Source organism: Python bivittatus, unplaced genomic scaffold (genome assembly GCF_059951505.1).
Source record: "Python bivittatus isolate LINGU-HERP-01145 unplaced genomic scaffold, Pbiv_v1 ctg000670_np1212, whole genome shotgun sequence".
NCBI classification, from domain to species: Eukaryota; Metazoa; Chordata; class Lepidosauria; order Squamata; family Pythonidae; genus Python; species Python bivittatus.
In genome coordinates, this window is record NW_028277094.1 from 8,174,138 (window position 1) to 8,196,404 (window position 22,267).

At 41.0% G+C, this 22,267-nt stretch overlaps 1 protein-coding gene across 2 annotated transcripts in view; it reads left to right on the forward strand.

Moving 5' to 3' along the window:
* IL1RAPL2 (interleukin 1 receptor accessory protein like 2) overlaps positions 1–22,267 on the forward strand; it is a 359,966-nt gene that overhangs the window by 285,852 nt on the left and 51,847 nt on the right. For both annotated transcript variants that reach the window (XM_088151668.1, XM_088151669.1), the window contains exon 10: positions 1,829–1,903. In XM_088151668.1, the coding sequence (XP_088007794.1) occupies positions 1,829–1,903 (75 nt within the window). The remainder of the gene's footprint in view (positions 1–1,828; positions 1,904–22,267) is intronic.

Consider the following 22,267-nt stretch of genomic DNA (forward strand, 5'->3'; position numbering starts at 1 on the left):
TCATTAAAAATAAATCAATAAATGGCTTGACTTGATGGCCTAGCACACAAATTAAAATAATGGTTGGGTTCCAAAAATGGGCCAAACTACAAATTACCCATACAAATTACTCAACCCCATTTTAGCCTGTTCTAGAGGACTGAATGATCCCCATCATGATGTTGATAATGATAGAACAATAGAAGAGTTTCTTGCTCCTCAGTTGTATCTGGTTCTCCAGGAGGTTTCCATGGAACCTGGACGGGGCAGATCTGGCCTCTTTTATACCCTCTGCAAAACACTGAAAATATAGTTTTCAGCCAATGAGAACCTCTTTTGCTCTTCATTGTTTTCTGCATGCCCTGAGCTCTCCATGTGATCAAGGCTGATTTTAAATCACCCAGACAAGTTCTTTGCAATTGATCTCTACACTTTCCATCATCGCTGTCTATTTAAGTGAATTAGACTTTAAGACTTGTGCAAGAATCCATCCTGCCGCTTTTGAAAATTCTCAGTAGAGATAACCCGATGATTGGCATGCCTTCCTTCTTCCTCTAATGGCATTCCAAGTGCATTAGTGAAAGGCATTGATTATTTTTTTCACCTGCCAGCAACTTTCTATTCCTAGCTAATCCAAAAGTAATTTAATTGCATCAGTGGCCCTGATGTTTCATCAGGGTCAGTCGTTACATCTAGTCTTGGAAGAGGTGTTTTGTGCTGCCACATTCTTCTGAATAGAATTTCCCATATAGCTTGACTGAAATGGTGTGTATAAGCAATAAGAGTCTTAGAAGATAGCTACAAGATGCAGCGGGGGAAATTCTCTCTCTCTCTCTCTCTCTCTCTCACACACACACACACACACACACAGAAGTATTGGTGCATATGCGTATCAGAAATTGTACTTTTTTTTTTTTTTTTGCAGCACCAACCCTGATGCTTCCGACCAACATTTATGGCCTGATTGCCAAAACTAACAGCATGGTTGCCTTCCACACTGAGGTGGAAAACATAAAAAAAGCTGTACTCTGGACCTTAAGGGCAAAATACATTTTGGAGAAAGAAATATATAATTTTTTTCAGTTAAGAATAATTATCCATGCATTTTATATTAGTGCTTCTATATTTTCTTTGAAGTAACACTTAGTGATTTGGGTGGAGTTAATTTTTTAAAAACCATTGCGTTCTGGATTGCAGCTTTCTTTTGATTTTCTGGCTTACAATTTGATTAGAACAGGAGCGAGCTCCTTGGTGTTTTCATTGCTTAAGGGAAGAAGCCTTTCCTTCATGGAGTCCAACACTAGGGATGAATGGGGGTGTTTACTCCACTTGACCTCTCTAATGGTCAGTCCCACAAGTAGACCAGGCCAGGAAATCAATTCTACAGAAAGACTAAAACTACCTGGATTGAGAGGTAGTTTTATTGGCTCTAATAACAGAATCATGCAAGTCTGTGCTGGACCTCCTCCCCCTCCTTATTCTCCAGTGAACTAGGGAGATGTCTGTCTGAGCTGCTTCTGAATGTTATCTCGTTGTTCTAGACTTACTCTGTCAAGGTCATCTTCCTTACTCTCTACATTAATTCTGCCTTTGCCAAGGGAGCCCAAATAAATTGTGTTAGGGACAGAACTGGCCAGTTGCTCTGTCCCTTTTCTAAAGACTGTGGAATGTAGTTCAAGGAAGTTTCTTTCAGCTTCCACTGTTTCTACCTCTTGAAGATGAGGTTCTCATTCACCAGGCTTTTAATTACTGATGTTAAAATTAAATTACAGAGTTTTTTAAACTTTTCATTTGATCATTTAATTTTTGTTAATTTTTCCCATTCTTCTTTTGTCTCTTTTCCTTCTAGCTTTAGTCACGAACAGACCACCTCAGCCTTTGTATCCTGTAGAGAATCAGACAAGTCTTATAGAAGTCCAGTTGGGTAAGTTCCTTTCTGAGACTAACAGACTGGTGTGACTGGAATGAAGCAAGAGTTGAGTATTGCTGATGTTGTTATATGTAAATCAATTTGTTACTTTCTCATTTGCAATAGTGGAGAGGGTTATTTCAACAACAGTTTAAAGGAGGAAATTTGCATAGCATTGGAGAATGGGGCTATTTGGCTGTTCAGTGTGGAAAGGCTGCAGTTCATCATAGGAGATGATGGCTGGATCAAGGGATCAGTGGATAAACTCTTGAAATGCTGCATGAAACAACCGGTTATCACTGTACATGGAAGAAAGGTGTTGATAAATTCAGTGTAATAGGGTGGGGTGGGGATTAGAATTGGTATTTATGAAATTATGCATGGTATATAGGAAACAGAAATCTCTCTCCCCCTTTCTATAATAGAAACTGAGTCATTCCATGACACTGTTTGGAGGGAATTTGTGTTTCTTTACATACCCCTTAAGGAATGCATTGCTGCAAGATGTGATGATGATAACCTCCTAAAGATTTTATTTTTCAGTTTCTCAGTTTTGCAAATGCCATATATAGTTCATCAGACTGCACATTGCTCCAGAAGATAACACTTCTTTGTTTTCAGTTTGGCTTACATGTCATTTTTGTAAAGTAGCACTAAGAACACATTTTTATTATTGTTTTCATGAATCTACCCATTTGCATTCAGGTTTTTCTCTAATACACTTTTTCAAAAATTGGCAGACTGAATTTTTGTTTTAAAGTGTGAATTCCAAATGATAACAAATGTTCAGTTCATGTAGCACAGATACCTGAAACTAGATAAGAACAATTGCCTCTCCAATCCCTGATAGACCCTTAATTAAATGGTTTAAGAGTAGATTAAACAAATTAATATAGGAGAGTGTTCTATCATTACTTCTTAACCATGAGACCAAGCGGAGCCTTCTCGTTTAGGGATCACTAAGAATTACGACTCTTATGTCCTACTTGAATATTTTCTGGAGGCGTTTAGATAGGAGAAGGTTCTGCAGCTCTTCACCAATACTTTCAACTTGTGTTTATTTCAAGAAATAAGTCCCATCTTGCTGTGAAAAAAGCCAGCGTCTATAGATCACAATCGAATTGCATAGTGATATACATTTAGAATAAATATACAACTGAACACTTCTGTAAATCCAACCACATATATGACCAAATTTCAGGGTTCAAGCTTGGATGATACCTTAAGAAGCACTCTCTCCTTTTCTTTTACAAGATGACAAGGGTCCAAACAATCCTATCAGACAAAGACAGGAGGTTAAAAACTGAGCGTATTTTTCCCCTTGTTTTTGCTTTCGGTTGTTTTGCAGGGGTAGAATTTGTGAATGAGATTGCAGGAGGCAGATCGACTAAATGATACCAATTTCCTAGTGCCATAACAAGATTGAAAATAACATAGACCTGAGAAGATAAACAGTAACAAACAGGTTTCAGCCCCACACAAACCTAGTGTGCAATCTGGATTGGCAGATTGAATCTTTGTCGAATCCAGGACTTAACCTATGATGTACTGCTGCTGAAAAGTATGTTTTTCTCTCCTGGTAGTTTGGCATTTGCGGTTTCAAGTACTGTCTGGATTTGTGATTCTATGAAAATCTCAGCCCCTGTCTGTGATTATAAGCAAGACAATATGTCTATGCCTCTGGGAGCTATCAGTGACTGTTGACAGTTAATCTAATTATGGTGGGTGTGGAAGAAAAAAAGGAGGGTGAAAAAGTTTCTCCCTGAACAGCGTAACAGATTTTCCATTACCGAATGCATCTGAACACTTAGCGATTCAGTCTTCATAACACAAAATAGGAGATGATATTAGTTGGGAAGCCTTTTCATGCTTTAGGTTATATTTTGAGAAGTTGCCAGTTCTGAATTTTGATAGGATTTATTTGATACATGGCTGGAAAAACAGCTTTGCATTTATGTACCAGAGGGAGAAACCGAAATTAAAAGCGGGGTAAATTGGCAATCCTTTCTCACCCTTCGTTTGAAGGAAAAAAAAATAAAAATAAAAATAAAATCAAGCTTTTGAAATGGATTCACAGTGTGACTTTTATGTTCTGATCGCTAGGCTTGTCGCGCGAATGAGTTATTAGAATATGAACAGCTCATAGAAGCTGTAAATTACAGGATAGTAATATTCTGCTATTTTGACCTTTTCAACATTCTGCAATTTGCTAGACAATGCCATTCAGTTTCCTTCTCACCACTCTTGTTTACAGCTTTGCTAAATGGGCGAGAATGGCAGAATGGGCAGCCAATCCAAATAGACGGGATTGGTAAAGGTCAGAGTCGTGCATCATTCTTCTTTTTCCCCACAGTTGACTATCAAAGATGAGAGCATCCAGATTAGGATAATAGGCCTTTTTTTTTTCTTAATGAGAAGAGGAGGAGGGGGGGAAAAGCATTCTGCCAATGGGAAGACCGAGGATCCCATCAAAGCAGTGTTTCTCAGCCTTGGCAACTTTAAGCTGTGTGGACTTCAGCTCCCAGAATTCCCCAGCCAGTACTAACTCTATCTTTATTGTAAGGTTGCATTAACAGAATCTTGCAAGTCTGAAAGTACGTCTCTCCCTGCTCGCCTTTACAGGCCAAGAAACTAGGGAGGTCCCCTTCTGAACCGTTTGCCGCTTCCCCATTCCTTCTGTGGGCTCAGCTGCCACTTACCTAATGGTTGCCTAGTCCGGCTCTTCCTCCTGTCTCCCAAGGTCATTCCCACATACCATTACAATTATGAAGTAATGGCTTGGGAGACAAACATTAAATACAATGGAATAATGAAATACAATGATGAAGAGGATGTCTGATTTGAGATGTACCCATGCATACTGCTAGGGCAGCAGTTCTTAAACTAATTGACCCAATTACCTCTTCTCCCGGTCTCAAATAATGTCATTGCCCCCACGAAAAAGAAAAACAGAGTCTGTTATTTTACAGAAGCATCTCAACAGCAGCAGTCCCAAACTGGATTCTCAACTCACAAACAAGCAATTACAAACTGCTCCATTACTCCCAGGATATGCCCAAATTTCCCCTTGGGTGTAATTATCCCCAGTTTAAATACCACTGAACTAGGAGGTCACTTAAAATAATGCCACGTAGGGAGGGCCTGTGCAGAATTCTTTCCAAACCCTTTTGCCAGCAGCGACCATAGGAAGAATCTGTTTTTTCTTCGGCGTAATGAAATACCGTGTGTGTGTATGGATGGATATTTCTGCTACCACCTTATGTGTCAGGCTTCGTAATCACATGCCCAGGTCGGAAAGGCTTAAGCAAGCAAGGTTTGTTCTCAGCATCAAAATTAGGTGGGATGGCCATTTTCTTATACACTCCTTTTTTTCTTTCTCTCTTTCTTAATTTTTCTCTCTCTTTCTCATTCCCTCTTTCACCACCTCTCTCTCCATTCTCTTGGAAGAAGTACCAAAATTAGACTGAGGGCCACATGTGGGCTAGAGTTATCTACCCCCTGTGCTATTTATGTACAGATTAAGGACAATGAGAATTGCCCATCCCAAATTAGCATCTGCCAGGGGATTCAGCCAACAGGCTCCCTGTGTTTCAAATGATCGTGCTTTGCTGTGAATGTACAGCTCTGAATGTATACACAATCATTTGCAGTTTATTTCCAAATCTATATCTTCTTTTTGTGCATGTGATACATTTCCTCTCCTTTGTTGTAAGTGGTTTTGTGGTTCACCCTCTCGGGGATCTCAAGAAAACATGGGCCCCCATGTGCTGCCCCCTCCCATTGTAATAACTGGCATTCTGATGGGTGGTGTGCAAATAAATATCAATTTAACTTTCGTGGCACTCCAAGCTAATAGTTTACTGCAAGGGACTCCAATTATGTCGTTCACAAATCGCACTGCATGCTTTACTGCTCAAGCTTCCTGTGATTCTCCGCTAATTCAAAGCATTTTCCATCCTTCATTGCCCAAGCTGAATAGTTTATGGTTACAGAATTTACATATATTATAGCCATCCATGATTAAGCTACAAATTATAGTTCAGTGATCCAGAGACAACGACTGGAGCTGGGTGAATAATTAATTAACAACAGGTAATTTATTCAATGAATTTCAACCTCCCTTCTCTTCGCAAATTGGACATGTACAGAGAGAACGGTGGTTTTCTCGGATGCGTCTCAGTGATTTTGGTAAATAACACTTCATCTATCTCACTCGCGGCTTGAATACCTATTTCTTTTGGACTGATATTTAATCCAGAAAGTAGATGTTTCGATAGGACCTTTCAGCCTTACATAAAGGCCTGCTTCTCTTTTGTGACGGATGAGATCAGCTTTTCTTACAGTTAATTTTAAACATTAATGGCCTGCACTATGCCAAGGTAATTGTTCTGATCCTTTAGCTTCACTGTGCTAGTTAATGTTTTTGTTTCTGCTGTTGTTTAGAACGTCTTCACATTTTAAAGATGCCCTCAAATCAGACTCAGATCCTGGTATTACATGAACACACCCATATAGATTTCCAAGATAGACATTTTACTTCCCAGTACTAATCACGGCTGGCTGTGCTTAGCTTTTGATCCCAAAGAAGACACACAGTTTAAGTTTATCTGTTTATGCAGATAAAAAGTTTTATGAAAGCTGATAGCCTTTTTGGAGAAAGGGAAACTATTCTAATCTCTGACTGGGGGATTTATATGATTAAGGTGGGCAAGATTCCTTCCATGTTTGCAGAACATTTCTGTGCCGTGCTGGAGGGTTGAGTCAGGGCTACATTAAACTCTCAACTTTTCTCTTTCTGCCTCTCACTCTCTCACACGCACGTATACTTCAATCACTATTCAGGAGTGCTAATTCCAAGCTGGTAGAACCAGTGGAGATCCTTGTATGACGGTGCATGTGCCAGATTCTCTGGGCTGTGGGAAAAAATAAGTGAGCCTTCCAGGGTTTCTAGAGCCATATGGAAAGTAGCCAAAGCTGCAGATGTCCTACAGGTTGTAGAACATCTGTCCTAGGTTTGATACAAATAGGACTGGAAGGTTCCCTATCTATCAACCCTTTGAGGTAATCCAGATAAGAAATCAATAGCATGAGTACTAGCATTACCTTTATTGTAAGGTTACAGTAACAGAATCTTGCAAGTCTGAAAGCACATCTCTCCCCTCTTGCCTTTACCTTCCAGGGAGCACCTTCTGAGATACTTTCCAGACCCCCATTCCTTCTGTGGGCTGAGATGTCTCTTATCTGACTGTTGCCCTGTCTATGGATCTTCCTCCTCCTGTTCCCACAGACCCTTACACCGTCTTCCCCATAGAACGCTACTGGCAGTTGGCACAGATAAATGGAATGGACCTCGCATCTGACTCTGTGGCTGTGTTCACCCATGTTTAATCTGGTTATTAAATTATTCCATTTTCTGAGCGCACATAATAAATTGAACCATAAGCAAACAGATTGGTTAAGTTGACCCAACATACTAAACCCTCCCCCGCGACCACAATAACCAAGATTAGCATGGTGCGCAGTTGCAGCCACTAGATTTTTAACTGATCTCATTAAACTTGTTAGGTGAATAAGGCTACTATATATTAACTTCCTCACAGCCTGTCTTTCCACCCATGATACAGTTTAAAGTTAGGTTAAAGTTTCCATCCTTTAATTGGTTAGCTGTTTGGGGGTTTAAGAGGCCTCCAGTTTTCATGCAATGACCGTGTTTGCTCAGCGGAAGGTAGAAAAGAGATGTGTTGATTTGTCTCCTGAACTGAAAATGTTCAGGTGACATGATGAGACTCTCAAGAAGTGCTGGCAATCCCTCAGATAGAAATCAACACTTATCCCTTGCTACACAGCCTGGCTTTTGTTGTTGCGTAATTACTTGGAGTGATAAAGAGGAAAAGATGTCTGATCGTTGATCAAATGGCAGCATCGCTTGTCCAGGATTATCAAATGAAAACAGTGTGGGGTCTTCCGATAACCTTTACGTGTGTGACACTTCACCTGGACTAATATGTGAACTAGACTGCTCAACCGTCAGATGTCAGAGACACAGTCTGACAAGGTACTTTCCTTGCAATGCTGGAAAAGCCCTTCATAACTCAAAAAAGCAAAAACAAAAAAACCCAGCTAATGCACACTCACGTCCTACGTATAGTAGTCCCAAGGTTCAAATCCTGTCTCTCTTTCTGCCTTCATGGGCAGAGCGCTATGACAATATTTCAGTCCCGATGCCTGTGATAAAGGGAGCTGCTGTTGACAACAGCTGATGCCTTTTAATAAAATTGGTTAGATGGAAAAAGGGCTACCAGAAGGCTCCTGATGTGTTGCCACTGTAGACTAACACGGCTCTTCTTCTCTTACAACATCATTTCTCAGAGCGAGAACTGATTGGCAACTGTGTGTTTTCTTGTGACGGATTCGCCCAGCCTTCGGCCTTGACGTCTTTTGCCCTCACAAAACTCCAGCCAGTCTGTTTTATCCTGTTATTCTATTTTATGTCTTATATTACAATATTGTGTTTTATTGTTTTGTTATGGAATAGAAGTGCTCTATAAACAAAACAATATGAGTAACAGGAATATGAATATTAGAGACAAAGACATCTGCCCATTTGGGTTTTTCTCAGTGTCTCTTATTTCCTCATCTTGGATTCACTTTGTCCTATTTCCATATCGATTGAAAAACCACAAAAGATCTGCATAAGAATTGTATGCAGCATTTGAACATAATTTCCCTAACATATAAAAATGTTGCACATGTTTCCTCAGTGTAATTTTCTCTCTCTCTCTCTCTCTCTCTCTCTCTTTCCTACCGTATGCAATTTTATATGCACATTTTCATAATACATGTAAATGTCAGTATTTTTTGTTTGTTTGTTTGGCTAACTACTTTGCAAAATTCTGAAAAATCCAAGTCATCTATTTGTTTGGAAAAGGCAGATGAACAAAGCTTTCAGTGAAGCTTAAATTCTCTTTGATCTTAATCCTGTCCACTTTGGGGAATTTAACCCCCAGTCTATCACTCAAAGGGCCAGCTATTTTATCTACTGCCGAGAAGACTTCAACTGGCAATGATGATGTTTGGAATATAAGAAATCCTATTTTTGCCTCAGAAAAAATGCACCTTGCCTATGCTATTTGAAGCCACGTGAGTGAATTCCTTTATTCCTAAGTTGTCAACAAGTGGTGTTGTGAAATCCTGATCTAGACACCTTATCCTCGTTGCATGATTTTGTTTAAAACAGGTTGAGTTTGCATGACCCTCACAAATCACATTTTAACCTAGTTTGTTGTTGTGATGCTCTAACTGGATTATGTGGTTATTGTATGGTTCAGTAAGCCACATGAATAGAAAGCCAGTTCGGCAAAGTGGTGAAGGCACCAGGCTAGAAAGCAAGAGACAATGAGTTCTAGTCCTGCCTTAGGAATGAAGCCAGCTGGGTGACCTTGGGCCAGTCACTCTCCCTTAGCCTTAGGAAGGAGGCAATGGCAAACCACTTCTGAAATCTTGCCAAGAAAGCTGCAGGGACTTGCCAGGCAGTCGCCAGGAGTCAACACTGACTCGAAGGCACCACCACCACCACCAAAAAAGGCCATATGAACTTGGAAAATTGGGTTAATTGAATAAACCACGGTTCATTTAGCTGGAGGTAAGCATGCCATGCAAATGCAGCTATTTTGAAAAGCTTATTTTTAAAAAAAATAAATGAAAGCATCTGACATTTTAGCAGACAATAATGGAAGATGATGAGATTAAAGATGAAGAAAAGAAACAGCTGACTCTGCCTTTCTTTCTTTTATTTCTTTCCACCACTAGCTTGATTGAAATCACTAGTTTTGCCCCACTCATGTTGATTGTGTGGAACCTAATTTAGATCCTGACTCAAACCAGAATGTGACCCAAGGACAGCTGGAAATGGATGCCCCCTTCCATTCAAGCAGCTGAGCTGAAAGACATCTCTCTGCAGTCACAAACACGATTCACACAACTGAGCTGTTTGGAGAGTGTGTGACTTTCACTGCTTAATTAGAATGTTCTAGTCCTGATTCTCCAACAAAACGCCTTTTCACCTATTGCATTTATTTTTCCCTGATAGGAAACTAAAGCTAATTTCACACCTGTGCATTCCTAGTAGAGGTGTGTGTGTGTATGGGTGTGTGTTTTAAGTACAGATTCTGCTGGGAGTGAATTCCATGATCTTGCTCCAGCAGATTCAAGTAGCCCCTATCTTGAATGAAGTGCAGCTAATATTTGTGGGTGTGTATGTGTGTCTTCAAATCAGTCTTGACTCCTACCTGGATTAGTCCCTACAGTTTTCTTGCCAAGATTTTTGGAAGTGGTTTGCCCCTGCCTCCTTCCTAGGGCTGAGAGAGAGGGGCTGGCCCAAGGTCACCCAGCTGGCTTTGTGCCTAAGGTGGGACTAGAATCACGGACTCCCAGTTTCTAGCTTGGTGCCTTAACCACTACACCAAATTGGCTCTCTAATGTTCGTGCCTCCCCTGAAATATCCATAAAGTGGCTGGAAGGGGTTTGCACATACTTCCTGAACTTTAAAAGTCAGCTGAGCCTCTCTTCATTTTTCTTCTGCTTCTTAGTAACATAGTGCAGTGTGGAGACTTGGAGACATCTTCTGAGATTGGGCATCTGATCATGCAGAGTATAGTGTTACTTCCAACTGGCTCTGGGTCCCAACTTTGTAATTAATGAAATAAGTATTTGCTGGGTCAGAAATCTGTGTTCCCACTCAGATTTACATGGAGCAGGCATAGTAAGTCCACTAATGCTTAATTCCTCCGTTCCTCCCTCAGTGTAAATATTTGAGGACTCTTAACCATATGGACAAATAATCTACACTGGAAAATTAGGGTCACCGTGGAGTGACCTAGAGGTTTCTGCTTCTGGTGTTGAATCTTGTAGGAGAGCTCTGAGGTGTATCTTAATATTTAGCAGTTATGCATTAATGTATAGAGTGTATAGAATATTTGATATTGATAAAGAAACATATAGAAATATCCAAAAGCTGTGATGGCTATTTAGACATGCATGTTTTAACCTGACCCATGATCCTGATTAGAGATGATCTGAAAGCACATTCATTAAAAAAAAAAAAAAAAAGACCAGGGTAGTCCAGTGGAAGCTCTGACTGCTTTTTATATGTGACTACCATCTTGACTTTTTTGACCAGACACCCCTGACACCTTCCTAGGCTACAATTTGAGTTTTGTTTTGCTAAAGCATGGAGTAGGTCAGGCCACAAATACAGTGAATAGTGGAGAAGGCATACAGATAGACATTTGTTCAGACATTTCAGAGGGGGAAGGCAAGCATTAGAATGTTCCATTTTTATTTTTGAAACATTGGAGCGGGTTTTTTTCCTCCTCTCCCCGGGATACATCTCACACCAAGACACATATCAAGTGTCTAGATAATAAGTGACATAGCACAGAAGGGATTTGCCGAGCACTGTTTCGACTCTGTGCACACTGAGCAAGGATTTTTCATTTCATCCATCATTCACAGCTCACTGCAGCGCTTCCAAAAGTCACTTAAACTCATCCTGTCTAGCAAACGATGGGATGGAAAAAGGCCAAAAAATCAGTACCATGTCCCGTCTTATTGTGACACCTCTATGCTTGAATGATACAAGTCAGCAAGGAGTCATGATTGTTAGCAAGACTGAGATATATATTGGAGGACATCTCTTGGGTTCCAAGTCCAGGGCATTCTTTTGCCTGATTCTGCAATAGCTCGCGTGTCTGTTTTGCCTCTCCAGTTGTTAGCCCAGCATCTTCTGAAAAGGTCCTCCTGAAATACAGACAAGGCAATCAATCCTTTGCCCATTGCAGCATCCTCCACCTTTGCTCCCCTGAATCAGAAGGGCTAGTTGGCCAAGGACCACTGGCTCCCTCCCCTTTCCCTTTTATGCTGCAAAATAGGTGCTGTAAACAAGGATGGCCTTGGGAGAACTTTGGGAGAGTTGCTTTTTTAAACGGTGATACGTTTAATTTTGGACTTCGGCTGGAGATTTCATTCCGTTCCCACCTTAAAATGGCAGGCAAAACAGCCATTCTTGGGAATGGCTTCTGGAGGTCTTAGAGTGATGGGCTATGTTATTTGTAGCTTTTATTGAGTGAGAACCTGCCTAAAGTCTGGTGACTGAGGATGGGGTAGAAATATAAATAAATAGGCTCATTCTTTTCCTACAGTCATGGGCAAAGGGAGCTTGGAGAGCTGCAAGAAAGGGATGTGGGAGGCGCTGGCATCCCAGAATTAGATAGAAAAATAAAGCACTTGATTGAATGGAGGGGGGAGGGCAACTGTTTTGAAAATGGAAGGTGCATTTCCCCCCTCTTTTTAACATTTTTAGAGCAAAGAAGTGTTGCAGAAGGAGGGGGCAAGTAATATAATGACATTACTGGAGGAGAAGGATTCAGGACTTTGAAACTTTTCTCATTTTAGATACTCAGTGTTAAATTATAATAAATGTGTGAAGCCTATAGAAGCTTAGCATACTGATTTTCCTTAGTTTCCTCTCCAGATAGGCAGGAGAGCATGTATACTGCAATTTCCTGCCCAATTTTGACAGCATAATCTCAGGAGACGGAGAGCCCCAGGGATTTCTGAAACTCAGCATGGCACCCAGAGATCCAATGTCACCAACTCTTGGAATCAATTTAGGAAATCTCAGATCGTCCTGTTACCCAGCTAAGGTAACTTAGCTATCCATGTGAGCAGATAGGAGACACAAAGCTCTCAAAGAGACACAAAGGCCATCGGTAGGACACGAACAATGGAGCAAGAGATTGTGGCCTTCAATTTTGGGTAGCAAAACCCACCCAGAATGACTGATGGTAGCTTACTCCCAAATAAATGAGCAGAGTTGAGCGTGGAGGGTAGAGGGGGATGAATGAGAGAGAGTCTCAGGATGCATAGCTCATATTTTGTATTAGTCCCTATCAGCCAGGCTCAGCAGGACACATCTTTAACCTGGGCCTCAGGTGTGGATTATATAAATATAAACACTTTTCACAGGAGCAAATAAATAACCCAAGATAGTTCCCCTCTGAAATGTTTCTTGGTGATTATACCTTGCTCAGGAAATCCACCTGTCTTCCTTGGCATGCTTTGGTCCTCATCTCTGCCATCTAAAGAAGATTCTGAACTGTTTTGGACCTTCTTCATAGTCCACATGAACTTGATTCTTGTCCTTTCCTCAGAGGCTTTGCCTTAGAAATTCTGGGGTTCTCTGGGAAAGCTTCCTAACTATCTATATTAAAAAAAGGGGTGCAAATTTGCATGTTACTATAGAAACTGAAGAGGGGTATTGTCATTTCAGTCACAAGATTCTGCATTACTCTTTCCCCTCTGCATAAACTGCTTCTCCCTTGCCTTTGAGTTCTTCAACAGGGGTGAATTCCATTATTTCGTTTGAATCTCTGGATGCATCTAACATCTGCTCTCAAGTTTCAATAGTTTACTCCAGGAGTAAAATATTCATCCTGAGTGCTAGCTGTAGGTCAGCCTCTCTTATCAAGAGCATCCAGGGCAACCAGCACTGGACCCCAGGGAATAAACTACAATGCATGCGAGCCTAATATCTTCATAGAGTGGCATTCTTCAACATGGTTACATGGTTAGTTGGGGTATAACTACTAGAATCAGTCCCAAAACTTCGCAGTTTGGGGGGGGGGGTGACAGCAGGATGCTAGCTTGGGATCTGCTCAGGATGGTCCAAGGTTTCCAAGCTCCATGGCAGAGGATGAATGTCAACCACAACTCCATGGCTTAGAAGTGGAACTGGTTCAATCCCATCTTCCACCTCTAAGATGGAGATTTCAGCAATCTGAAACCCAGACCGTCAGATGGAACCCCTAGGAAGTAACAGGAATAAAACTCAGCATCTCCCAGTGATGAATGTTAGACCAGTATCAGAAAAAAGGGATTAAGGCTTTTCCAGGGACCATGGGGTTCCTGCCTTTTGTGGATTCAGAATCCATGAGTTCTTTCCAACATAACCTTAGAAAGAAAATCTAAGTAGACAGTGAATGATCAGTTCCACACTGGGTGATTTTAGCAGTCAGTCTTTGGACAAGAATCACATTATAGTCCTGTGACAGCTGAGAGAGTAGCTTTATCAGTTGATGGAGAGGGTTTATTCCCTCATCCCATCGCAGAGAGTGATGCAACTTTGTACTGTTTCAAAGGCAAAACCAGTTGCCTTTGATAGGCTAGATAAATGCTTCAATAGTTACTTTTTAATTGCTTTATTGCCAGAAGTTTTCAATGAAGCCATAAAAATAGCGAAGGGGAGGGAGAGCAGTCTAATTGCCTCAAGATGGATATGTAACGCATAAATTTCTTGTTTAATGGAACTGGTAATAGACCACCTGTTTCAGTTGCCTTTTTCCATTCAGTGCATGAATTAATAGTTTTCTCATATATGCACTGAGTGAAATCACAATTGCACACTTGAACATTCAATGGACTCCCCCCCCCACTTTTTTTTTTTTTTTTAATACTTCATCTAGGGACATTCAATCTTATTTTGCGGATGATTCCGAACTCATTATATTTGCTGTAGGGAGAAAAAAATCAATTCATGCATGGTGCTTATACTATTTCCATAGTCAGCCAGCTTGCATTCTCTTGGCTTTGTTTTTAGACTTGGACGAAATTATGGACATGGGTGGTAGATAATTGGCACTGTGAATTAGCAGACAAATAGTTGCAAGGATAAACACTGGTTGTTTCTGTCGATAGATATCCATTGACTTTGGAGAGAAGGGGAGAATTGGAGTTAATGCTCCAAGCTCAAGGAGCTTTCTTCCAAATGCCTCATCCACAGGCTGAGGAGCTTCTGAAGTTGTACAACGTGAGGAAGGAACATGGGGAGGGTGATGGAAGAGATTAGACATGTTCAGTCATCTTACAGCTGAATGAAAAGGCCTCACTTTTCACTCTCTAATTTACAGGCTGTCATAATGGAGGCTGTTTTCAGAAATTTCACAGTTGGTGGAGACCTGAATCTCTCCATTGTTCCTCCTATTTTTCTCCTGGCTGTTGGAGGCCATTTTACTTTCCCAGAAGGACCCTTGGAATTGACAGTGGCCCCGTTTGCACAATACAAAGAATTCAGATCTTCCTTCTCCCGTTAATGGACTTCTCGTGTGCAGGCTGGCCAGCTGACAGCACATAGTGCAGGAGGGCTGGGTCAGCCATGCGGTAGCCATTTTGTTAGTCCTTCTGATGCAATAAAAGGAGATTGGTTTTGAGAACTGGTCTCCCTGGAGCAAAATCTAACCCACTGCGCGGTAATTGGCTCAGTGAATGGATGCCGTTTAGGAGTTCACACAATACACTTAACACTTTCCCCAAGGCCCAGTGAAGATTATCAGTCTTTTTAGGTGAGAAAAAGAGATACCAAGGCTTTGATATTGTTGTAGTTATTGTGATCTCAGGTTAGATGTGAGAGAGCTGTGTTCTGATAGCCCAGCAATTTACAGGTCCTTTCCTTCTGTGTGCCAGACACAGATGTGCTGGGATGACTGATGGAGACAGTTTGTTTGGCCTCCCAGACATAGAGGATTTGACTTCCTTTCTCGATTCTTATTTCCATCTCCCTCCTGGACTTATAAAAAAAGAGGGGGGGGGGGGTAAAAAAAATCTATCAGGCCAGCAGTTGTTTGGGATGAAACCTGATCCCTCCGGGTTCATTAGCTGAGTTATTTGATTCAGTTTTATGTTCACACAACACACTAAACTCCAACAGAAGAGAGTATCTGTAGCTCAGGGTTGGACTGTGGAACCCTTGATGCTCTCTGAGCCTGGTTTGCTTGCAGACATTTCATTACCCAACTAGGTAACATCATCAGTGCAGCACCGATGATGTTACCTAGTTGGGTAATGAAACATCTGCAAGCAAACAACCGAGCTCAGAGAGCACCAAGGACTCCATACTAAACTCCCACAGGCCATGACTTGGGTATATGGGTCTTGGAAACAAGATTAGAGCATGCATATAAAAACACATAGTCCCCTTGATAGAATATACTGCCTTTTCTGAAGCTTCATTTGCAAATATCCAATAAACACAAGGCCAAAAGGATTGTTCCACTGGGTTGGATCTCTTGGCCATGTTCTGCAGGGGTACACATAAAAACAGGCAGAGTTTCGATCATACCATTGCCATTCCATCTTGACTTTTTTTTACCATACCCTGCAGACACCCAGATACTGTGCCTTCATGTGCACAAAAAACTGAATTGTGGATCTCTCTAGTAATAATGTAGTAGAAATTGTACAAATGGGTATACGTTGCTTGAAATGACTCAATATCCATCTGCAGTCCATGTCTGTATAAGGAATGTGCATATGCTTCTACATAGAAATACAGGCACCCCCTAAATGATACAATAAAATCCTTGGCCTGGTTTGGTTTTGTTATATTTTTTGCATTAGTTTATATGATTATTACATTTTCTAACAATTGCCAATAATCTCCTGATCTTTCATCTTTGCCAGGTGCAATCTTATAACTGATTTTCATCTGCAAAGTTGAGCATATGGTCCTAAAAGAGTTCTAAATGGGTTATTTTTTTGTATTTTTGGTTTTTATGATGATCTATTTGATACTTAGAAGCCAGAAGTATATGGTTCTTCATTCTCCTTCACAGTCCCTTGTGTGCAGTATTAAAACAATTCAAAGCAATGCATATTTCCGCAGTCCCTTAAGGATGAATTTATTGTTGGGAGACTCCTCACAGGGAGAAGGAGATTTTCAATCAGCTTTCTGCACCGAATGGGTTGCTCCATCTGTAAGTTGGAATTTTGAAATGACGTGTGTGTTTAGGTGGTTAAGATGATGAGAGCTTTAGCTATAACTCAGACACCATTTGCTCAGTCCCAAAATGCATCTTCAATTATGAGATCAGTAACAATTTAGTGGAGAGCTATTTTGGTGTAGCGGTGAAGGCACCAGGCTAGAAACCAGGAGACTGTGAGTTCTAGTCCTGCCTTAGACATAAAGCCAGCTGGGTGACCTTGGACCAGCCACTTTCTCTCAGCCCTAGGAAGAAGAAGGCAATGGCAAACTACTTCTGAAATCTTGCCAGGAAAACTCCAGGGACTTCTCCAGGCAGCCACCAGGAGTCAATGCTGACTTGAAGACACCCCCCCACCAAAAAAAAACCCAATTTAGTATTGGGGGGGTAAGTTCCTGGGAAAGAGTGGATCTGATGGGCTGGGTGGAATACTCAATATCCATCCATCCATCCATCCCATTTGTCTCTTGCAATCTTGCAAGGATGGAGAATACACGCCAACTTTTAATGGATTTTTAGAGTCATAAATGGCTGCAGAAGCAGGGAGGGGAGGAATCAGGACCTTTTCAAGAAGGGGCAGTTATCCCAGGCTGCAGGGGGAGTGACATCCACAGGGAGAGCGGTATCCAATTTTTGAAATGATCAGATGCCATGACCCTTTTCCTCCAAAATGAATCAGTGCAAGTAAGATCCCCAGAATTATTTCAGCATGGTGGGTTTGTCCATATGCTCACTATATTGAGCCATTGACATAAAGGGAGGGGGGGAAGTGTAGGATTGTAGTTGCCTTGGTTCAGGCAGAGGAACAGCAAGAGACTGAATGTGTGAGCTGAATATGTATTATGGACATTGCCCAGAATCCTTAACAACTCACAGTGGTCTCTGTGGCCTTCAGTCGGAGAGGTCCTTGATTAAAATGGATCAATTTGGAAACAGATCACTGAAGCTTCAGGGTCTGAAAACTTCAGTGGAAGGATGGGAAATAACATTTAAAGACCTCTCTCAACTCTTTTGCCAATTCATCCATAATGAGTTTATGACAACTCAATTAAGCAGAAAGCTTTGTTCCCTTCGGCATCACTTTTGCTAAAAGAAGAAAAAAAAAGAAGAAGACGAAAGAAAACCATTTTGCACAAAACTGATAGATAACTCACAGCATTCAGGTCTCCTTGGAGATCTGGATTTCAAGACGCAAGAGCTGCAGAAGGGTTTGGCATTAATCTAGATTTGTTTTGAACAGTTTGTGACACAGGTATAAATAGTTGTCAGATTTTTCAAAGAAAATTGCTGCTCTCTATTTCATGATGTACTGAATTTCTAATATGCAACACCATCTCTCTATATCCAAATACATATCTACTGTATGGCTATATCTATGAAAGCCAGTGTGGTATGGTGGTTAGTATGTCAGACCAGGAGTGGGGAGACCTGGGTTCTGGTCCTCCTTTAGGCATGAAAACTCTCTTAGAAACTTTGGCCTAGTCCCTCTCTTTCAGCCATAGACTAGGAAGTCAAAAGAAAAAAAAAATTATCTACCAGCCCACATTGGACCAGCGTGGTAGATTTCAGTCCATAACCTTAAACGAAGAGGCCTTCATCCTGCAGTGGATGAACCATCTTGAGGAAGGACACAGCATGTCATATCTCCAGCATTCTTCTTTGCTACTGGATGTGATTTTGAAATCAAGCTGATTCTTACTACTCAGGAAATATTACACTTAAATCTTCTTATATCTCTTGCTGTAAGGTAAGGTTTGTTTCGAGTTGAGATTGGTTTTAAGTTACTTTATGGACCCCATGCTTTTCTTGGTTATGTAGTTTTCATGGAAGTAGTATAGAAATGATTTGCCCTTGCATTTTTCCAGGATGTTTCTTCAATGGCACTGGGGTTTATGAATGGTCTCCCATCCAAGTATTAACCAGGTCCAATCTTGCTTAGCTCAGCCCCAGCTAGACTGTTCCTTTGGTTTCAGTTGGACTTACTTTTGAGTCAATATGTACAGAAATGTGCTGAAGTACTGAGTAGAGCTTGCAGTGGCAGAATGAATCGAATGACTCATTAAAGCAGCTGCATCTATTTCCATAGGCCCTGCATTTGTGTTCCAAAGTATCTCTTCAAACTGAATCCAAGGTTTTGCCTGCCCTGGTACTGAGGAATTCCATGAGAGAGAATTCCTAAGGCAGGGATCAGCCGCTTTATCAAGTACTATCACCCAATCTCATGTGATAGTTTCTTTTTTTTAATGGTTCTTTTTTAAAAAAAAAATAAACAAAACATCATTGTATTTCATCAATCTCACCCCCTTGGATCTTACAAGATCTTGACAATCCTGCGACAGGTCCAGCCATTAATTATTGCTTTAACATAATGTTTATTTAATTGGGGGTTCTGTGGATGACACCAGGGGGATTCGGTGACAGTTTAGTATCTGGAGACACTGAGTTGCTAACCCCTGTTCTGAAGTAACCCGAATCCAACCTCTCCCATTGGCATCACAATTCTCAGCGAGGCTTATGCACAGGTAAGTAAGCATAAGAGAGCAGCATGAGGTCAATATCTGGAGGACTGTCCTATTCCATTAAAGGAGGTTAACATTAACAAGATGGATATAAGATTATTTCAATCAATACTTGGGAGCTTAAGCAAGGAAAGACATTTTAAAAAGCAAGAGAAAAAAGTTACCAGGAATACTTAATCAACACAAGTAGCCTTACTGGAAAACTCTGCATGACATTTTAAGATGCCTTCAAGCCCTAAAATACTATGATTGAATTCATTATCTCTCTGAAACACGCTTATACCATTTTTTTTCTAATTCTTTTTATTAACGGGAGCCCAACATAAAATATTCTACCATTCTGAAATATAGTATTATGAGAAAGGTTCAGTTATTTTTTACTAATGAACAGTATTCTACTGCACTCTTAATGATATGCAGATGAATTAATCAAACACAGTCAAGCAAGAGTTAACTTCAGGTTCTTTCTTCTTTTCTCCAGACTGGTCATTAGCTTGCCAAAAAAAAATATTCTGCAAAACTGGATGGTCAAATGCACTTTGATAAATCCTGCAAAAAGCCATCCTCATACAGAATATCTTTAAGATTCTTTCTGTGCATAGTTTTTAGTGATTGCTTTATTTCAGTGTTTCATCAATGCATACATATATATAGTGCATTTTGAAGCAGAGAAGTATATTAAAATAGTTCCCATATCCACATATGCCAGGAAAACACCCATAGCTGCATACTGATAACAACATACTGTGGGAATTTAAGTATAAGTATATATTTACTACAGCATTTCTATAGCACCTAACTTCTCATGACTCAAGGCAGTTGACATCAAAAAATAAACCAAATACATACAGTGAAATTACTGATGCAACCCAGGTTCTCTGTCTGCACCAATGAAAGAAGCAAGATGATTTTCACTGCTTTGCAAAAGGAAAGTAACGTGGGAATTCCCTTTCTCTGGGAACAGGCATTTCCATAGCATGCCAGCAGCCACAACTGAGAGGTTATATCTCTGGCTTCTCAGCCCCTTAACCTCATTCAGGGTGGGGACTCAGAGGAGCCTCTCTCAGGATGAATTCCCAACATAGGTTCATTTCTGTTGAGGGACACAATTCCCCAAGTACATAGATGCCAAGTGATGTAGGGCTTTAAAGATCGAAACTAGCACTCTGAATTGGAAGCCCATCAGTGACTAATGCAGAGATTCCACACTGCTGAATCTTCCTCCTCCTATCAGTGGTTGCATGTTGCAGTTTGATCCACTTGCAGCTTCGGAGTCACTCCCACGTAAGTCATGTTGTACTTTAACTGCAAGGTGATGAAGGTGCTAGTCACTGTTGTAAGTGTCTTGTTCCAAGAAGGCCTGCAACTGGTACATCAGCTGAAGATGGACTGAGGCCCTCCTTTCATGGCATCCTGCTGCTCAAGAATAACTCTACTGTAGGTCCTGGATGGTCCCCAAGTCACAGACCTGCTCTGTGGGGGAGAGCATGAGGTTAAAGACCCAACACCTTTAGGAATCAGATTACTAGTCCTCAAGGGTTTAGCCAAACAAAGGGTAGTCTGTTGAGAAATGAGTCATAGGTCACTGCATTACATGCTGAAAAGCTCCCAGGCCCTCAAATCTCCAGTTAACAGAATCACAGTTATGCTAGCCTAGGTTGACCCTTGGCATTTGTCTCTCAGAATCTCACTTTACAACAGTCCAAAGTTCTAGCACTAAGAAAATCCATTCACAGTCAAGGCATCAGGCAGGTAAGTTTGTCATCGATATTCCAGGACTAGCTAGTTGTCTTGTTGTTGTTGTGGTCCCTTGAGTCAATCTTGACTCCTGGTGACTAGTTTTCTTGGCAACATTTTTGGAAATAGTTTGCCAGTGCCCTCTTCCTGGAGCTGAGGGAGAGGGACTGGCCCAAAGTCACCCAGTTGCCTTCATGAGTTTGGAAGGGAAGACTAAAACTTAGGAGAAGACCCGAATTTAGGTTCCCCTGCTCCTAATCCAGTGTCTTTTACCACTGCACCAAACTAGCTCTCAGCTAGTCTTATAAGGAGAAACTTCCATTCACAAAGTTGTCATAGTGAATCAACTTTGATCTATCAAGGTGAAAGAGCAAAGCTATTGTGTGGAACAGTCAGCTCAGAAGTACAACACCCTTCCCATGGAGCCATGTCATGTCAGCCATGCCATCTCCATCTCTCTGCCTTTTGTGGCTCTGCCTAATGGTGCCATGATGCCTCCCATAATTATTTCCAAATCCAATCTGTGGGTGAAGAAAATACATTCCAACACAGGTCCACTGCTCCCTTGGCTTGAAGGAGGCTATAAGTGTGTCCTAGGATGAGGATTCGTCCAGACAAGCCTTGATAAGCAATTAATAGATGGGAAAGACCTTTCTCTGCCTGAGGCCCTGAGAATTGATGCCATTTGCAATAGACAGTCCTGAACTGGATGGGCAGCAAAAGTGACCTAGAATCAAAGTTTCCTATACTAATGTTTCATCCTTCCCCAAGGGCTTATTATTTAAGGGCTCACCTGGTCTAAAGTCACTTTTCTACATTCTATTCTCCATTTCACAAGCATTGTTGTAGTCAGTTTCTAATGGTCCCAGTTATTAACATTTAATAACATTTTCCAGGCTCATCTGCTAGACAATGACAGCTTCATTGGAGCTTTCCTTTTATCATCTTAATCAATTAAAGAATGAAATTTAATTAACTGAATCATAAGAACTCTTATCTTAGTGGATTGCATGCCCTAAAGGCTGGGACTTGGGTGGCATCTCAGAATCTTAACTTCCTCAAGAGGTCCTTGAGCTGGAGGTCAAATAGAGTCGGGCTACCAGATCTGACCTACAAAATTCTGGATGAACACTTGATTGTAGCAAAAGGGTTGCATCTTTAGTATCTCTTTGCTGCAATTTTGTGGTCCTTGGGAAGTTATAGCCTAAAGAAAGGGTTCCCATGAGCTTCAAGCATTTTTTTCACTAATGCATTCATTGTATGAGATGAGGTTCAAGTGATGAGTGCCAGAGGACTTTATCCAAAATAGC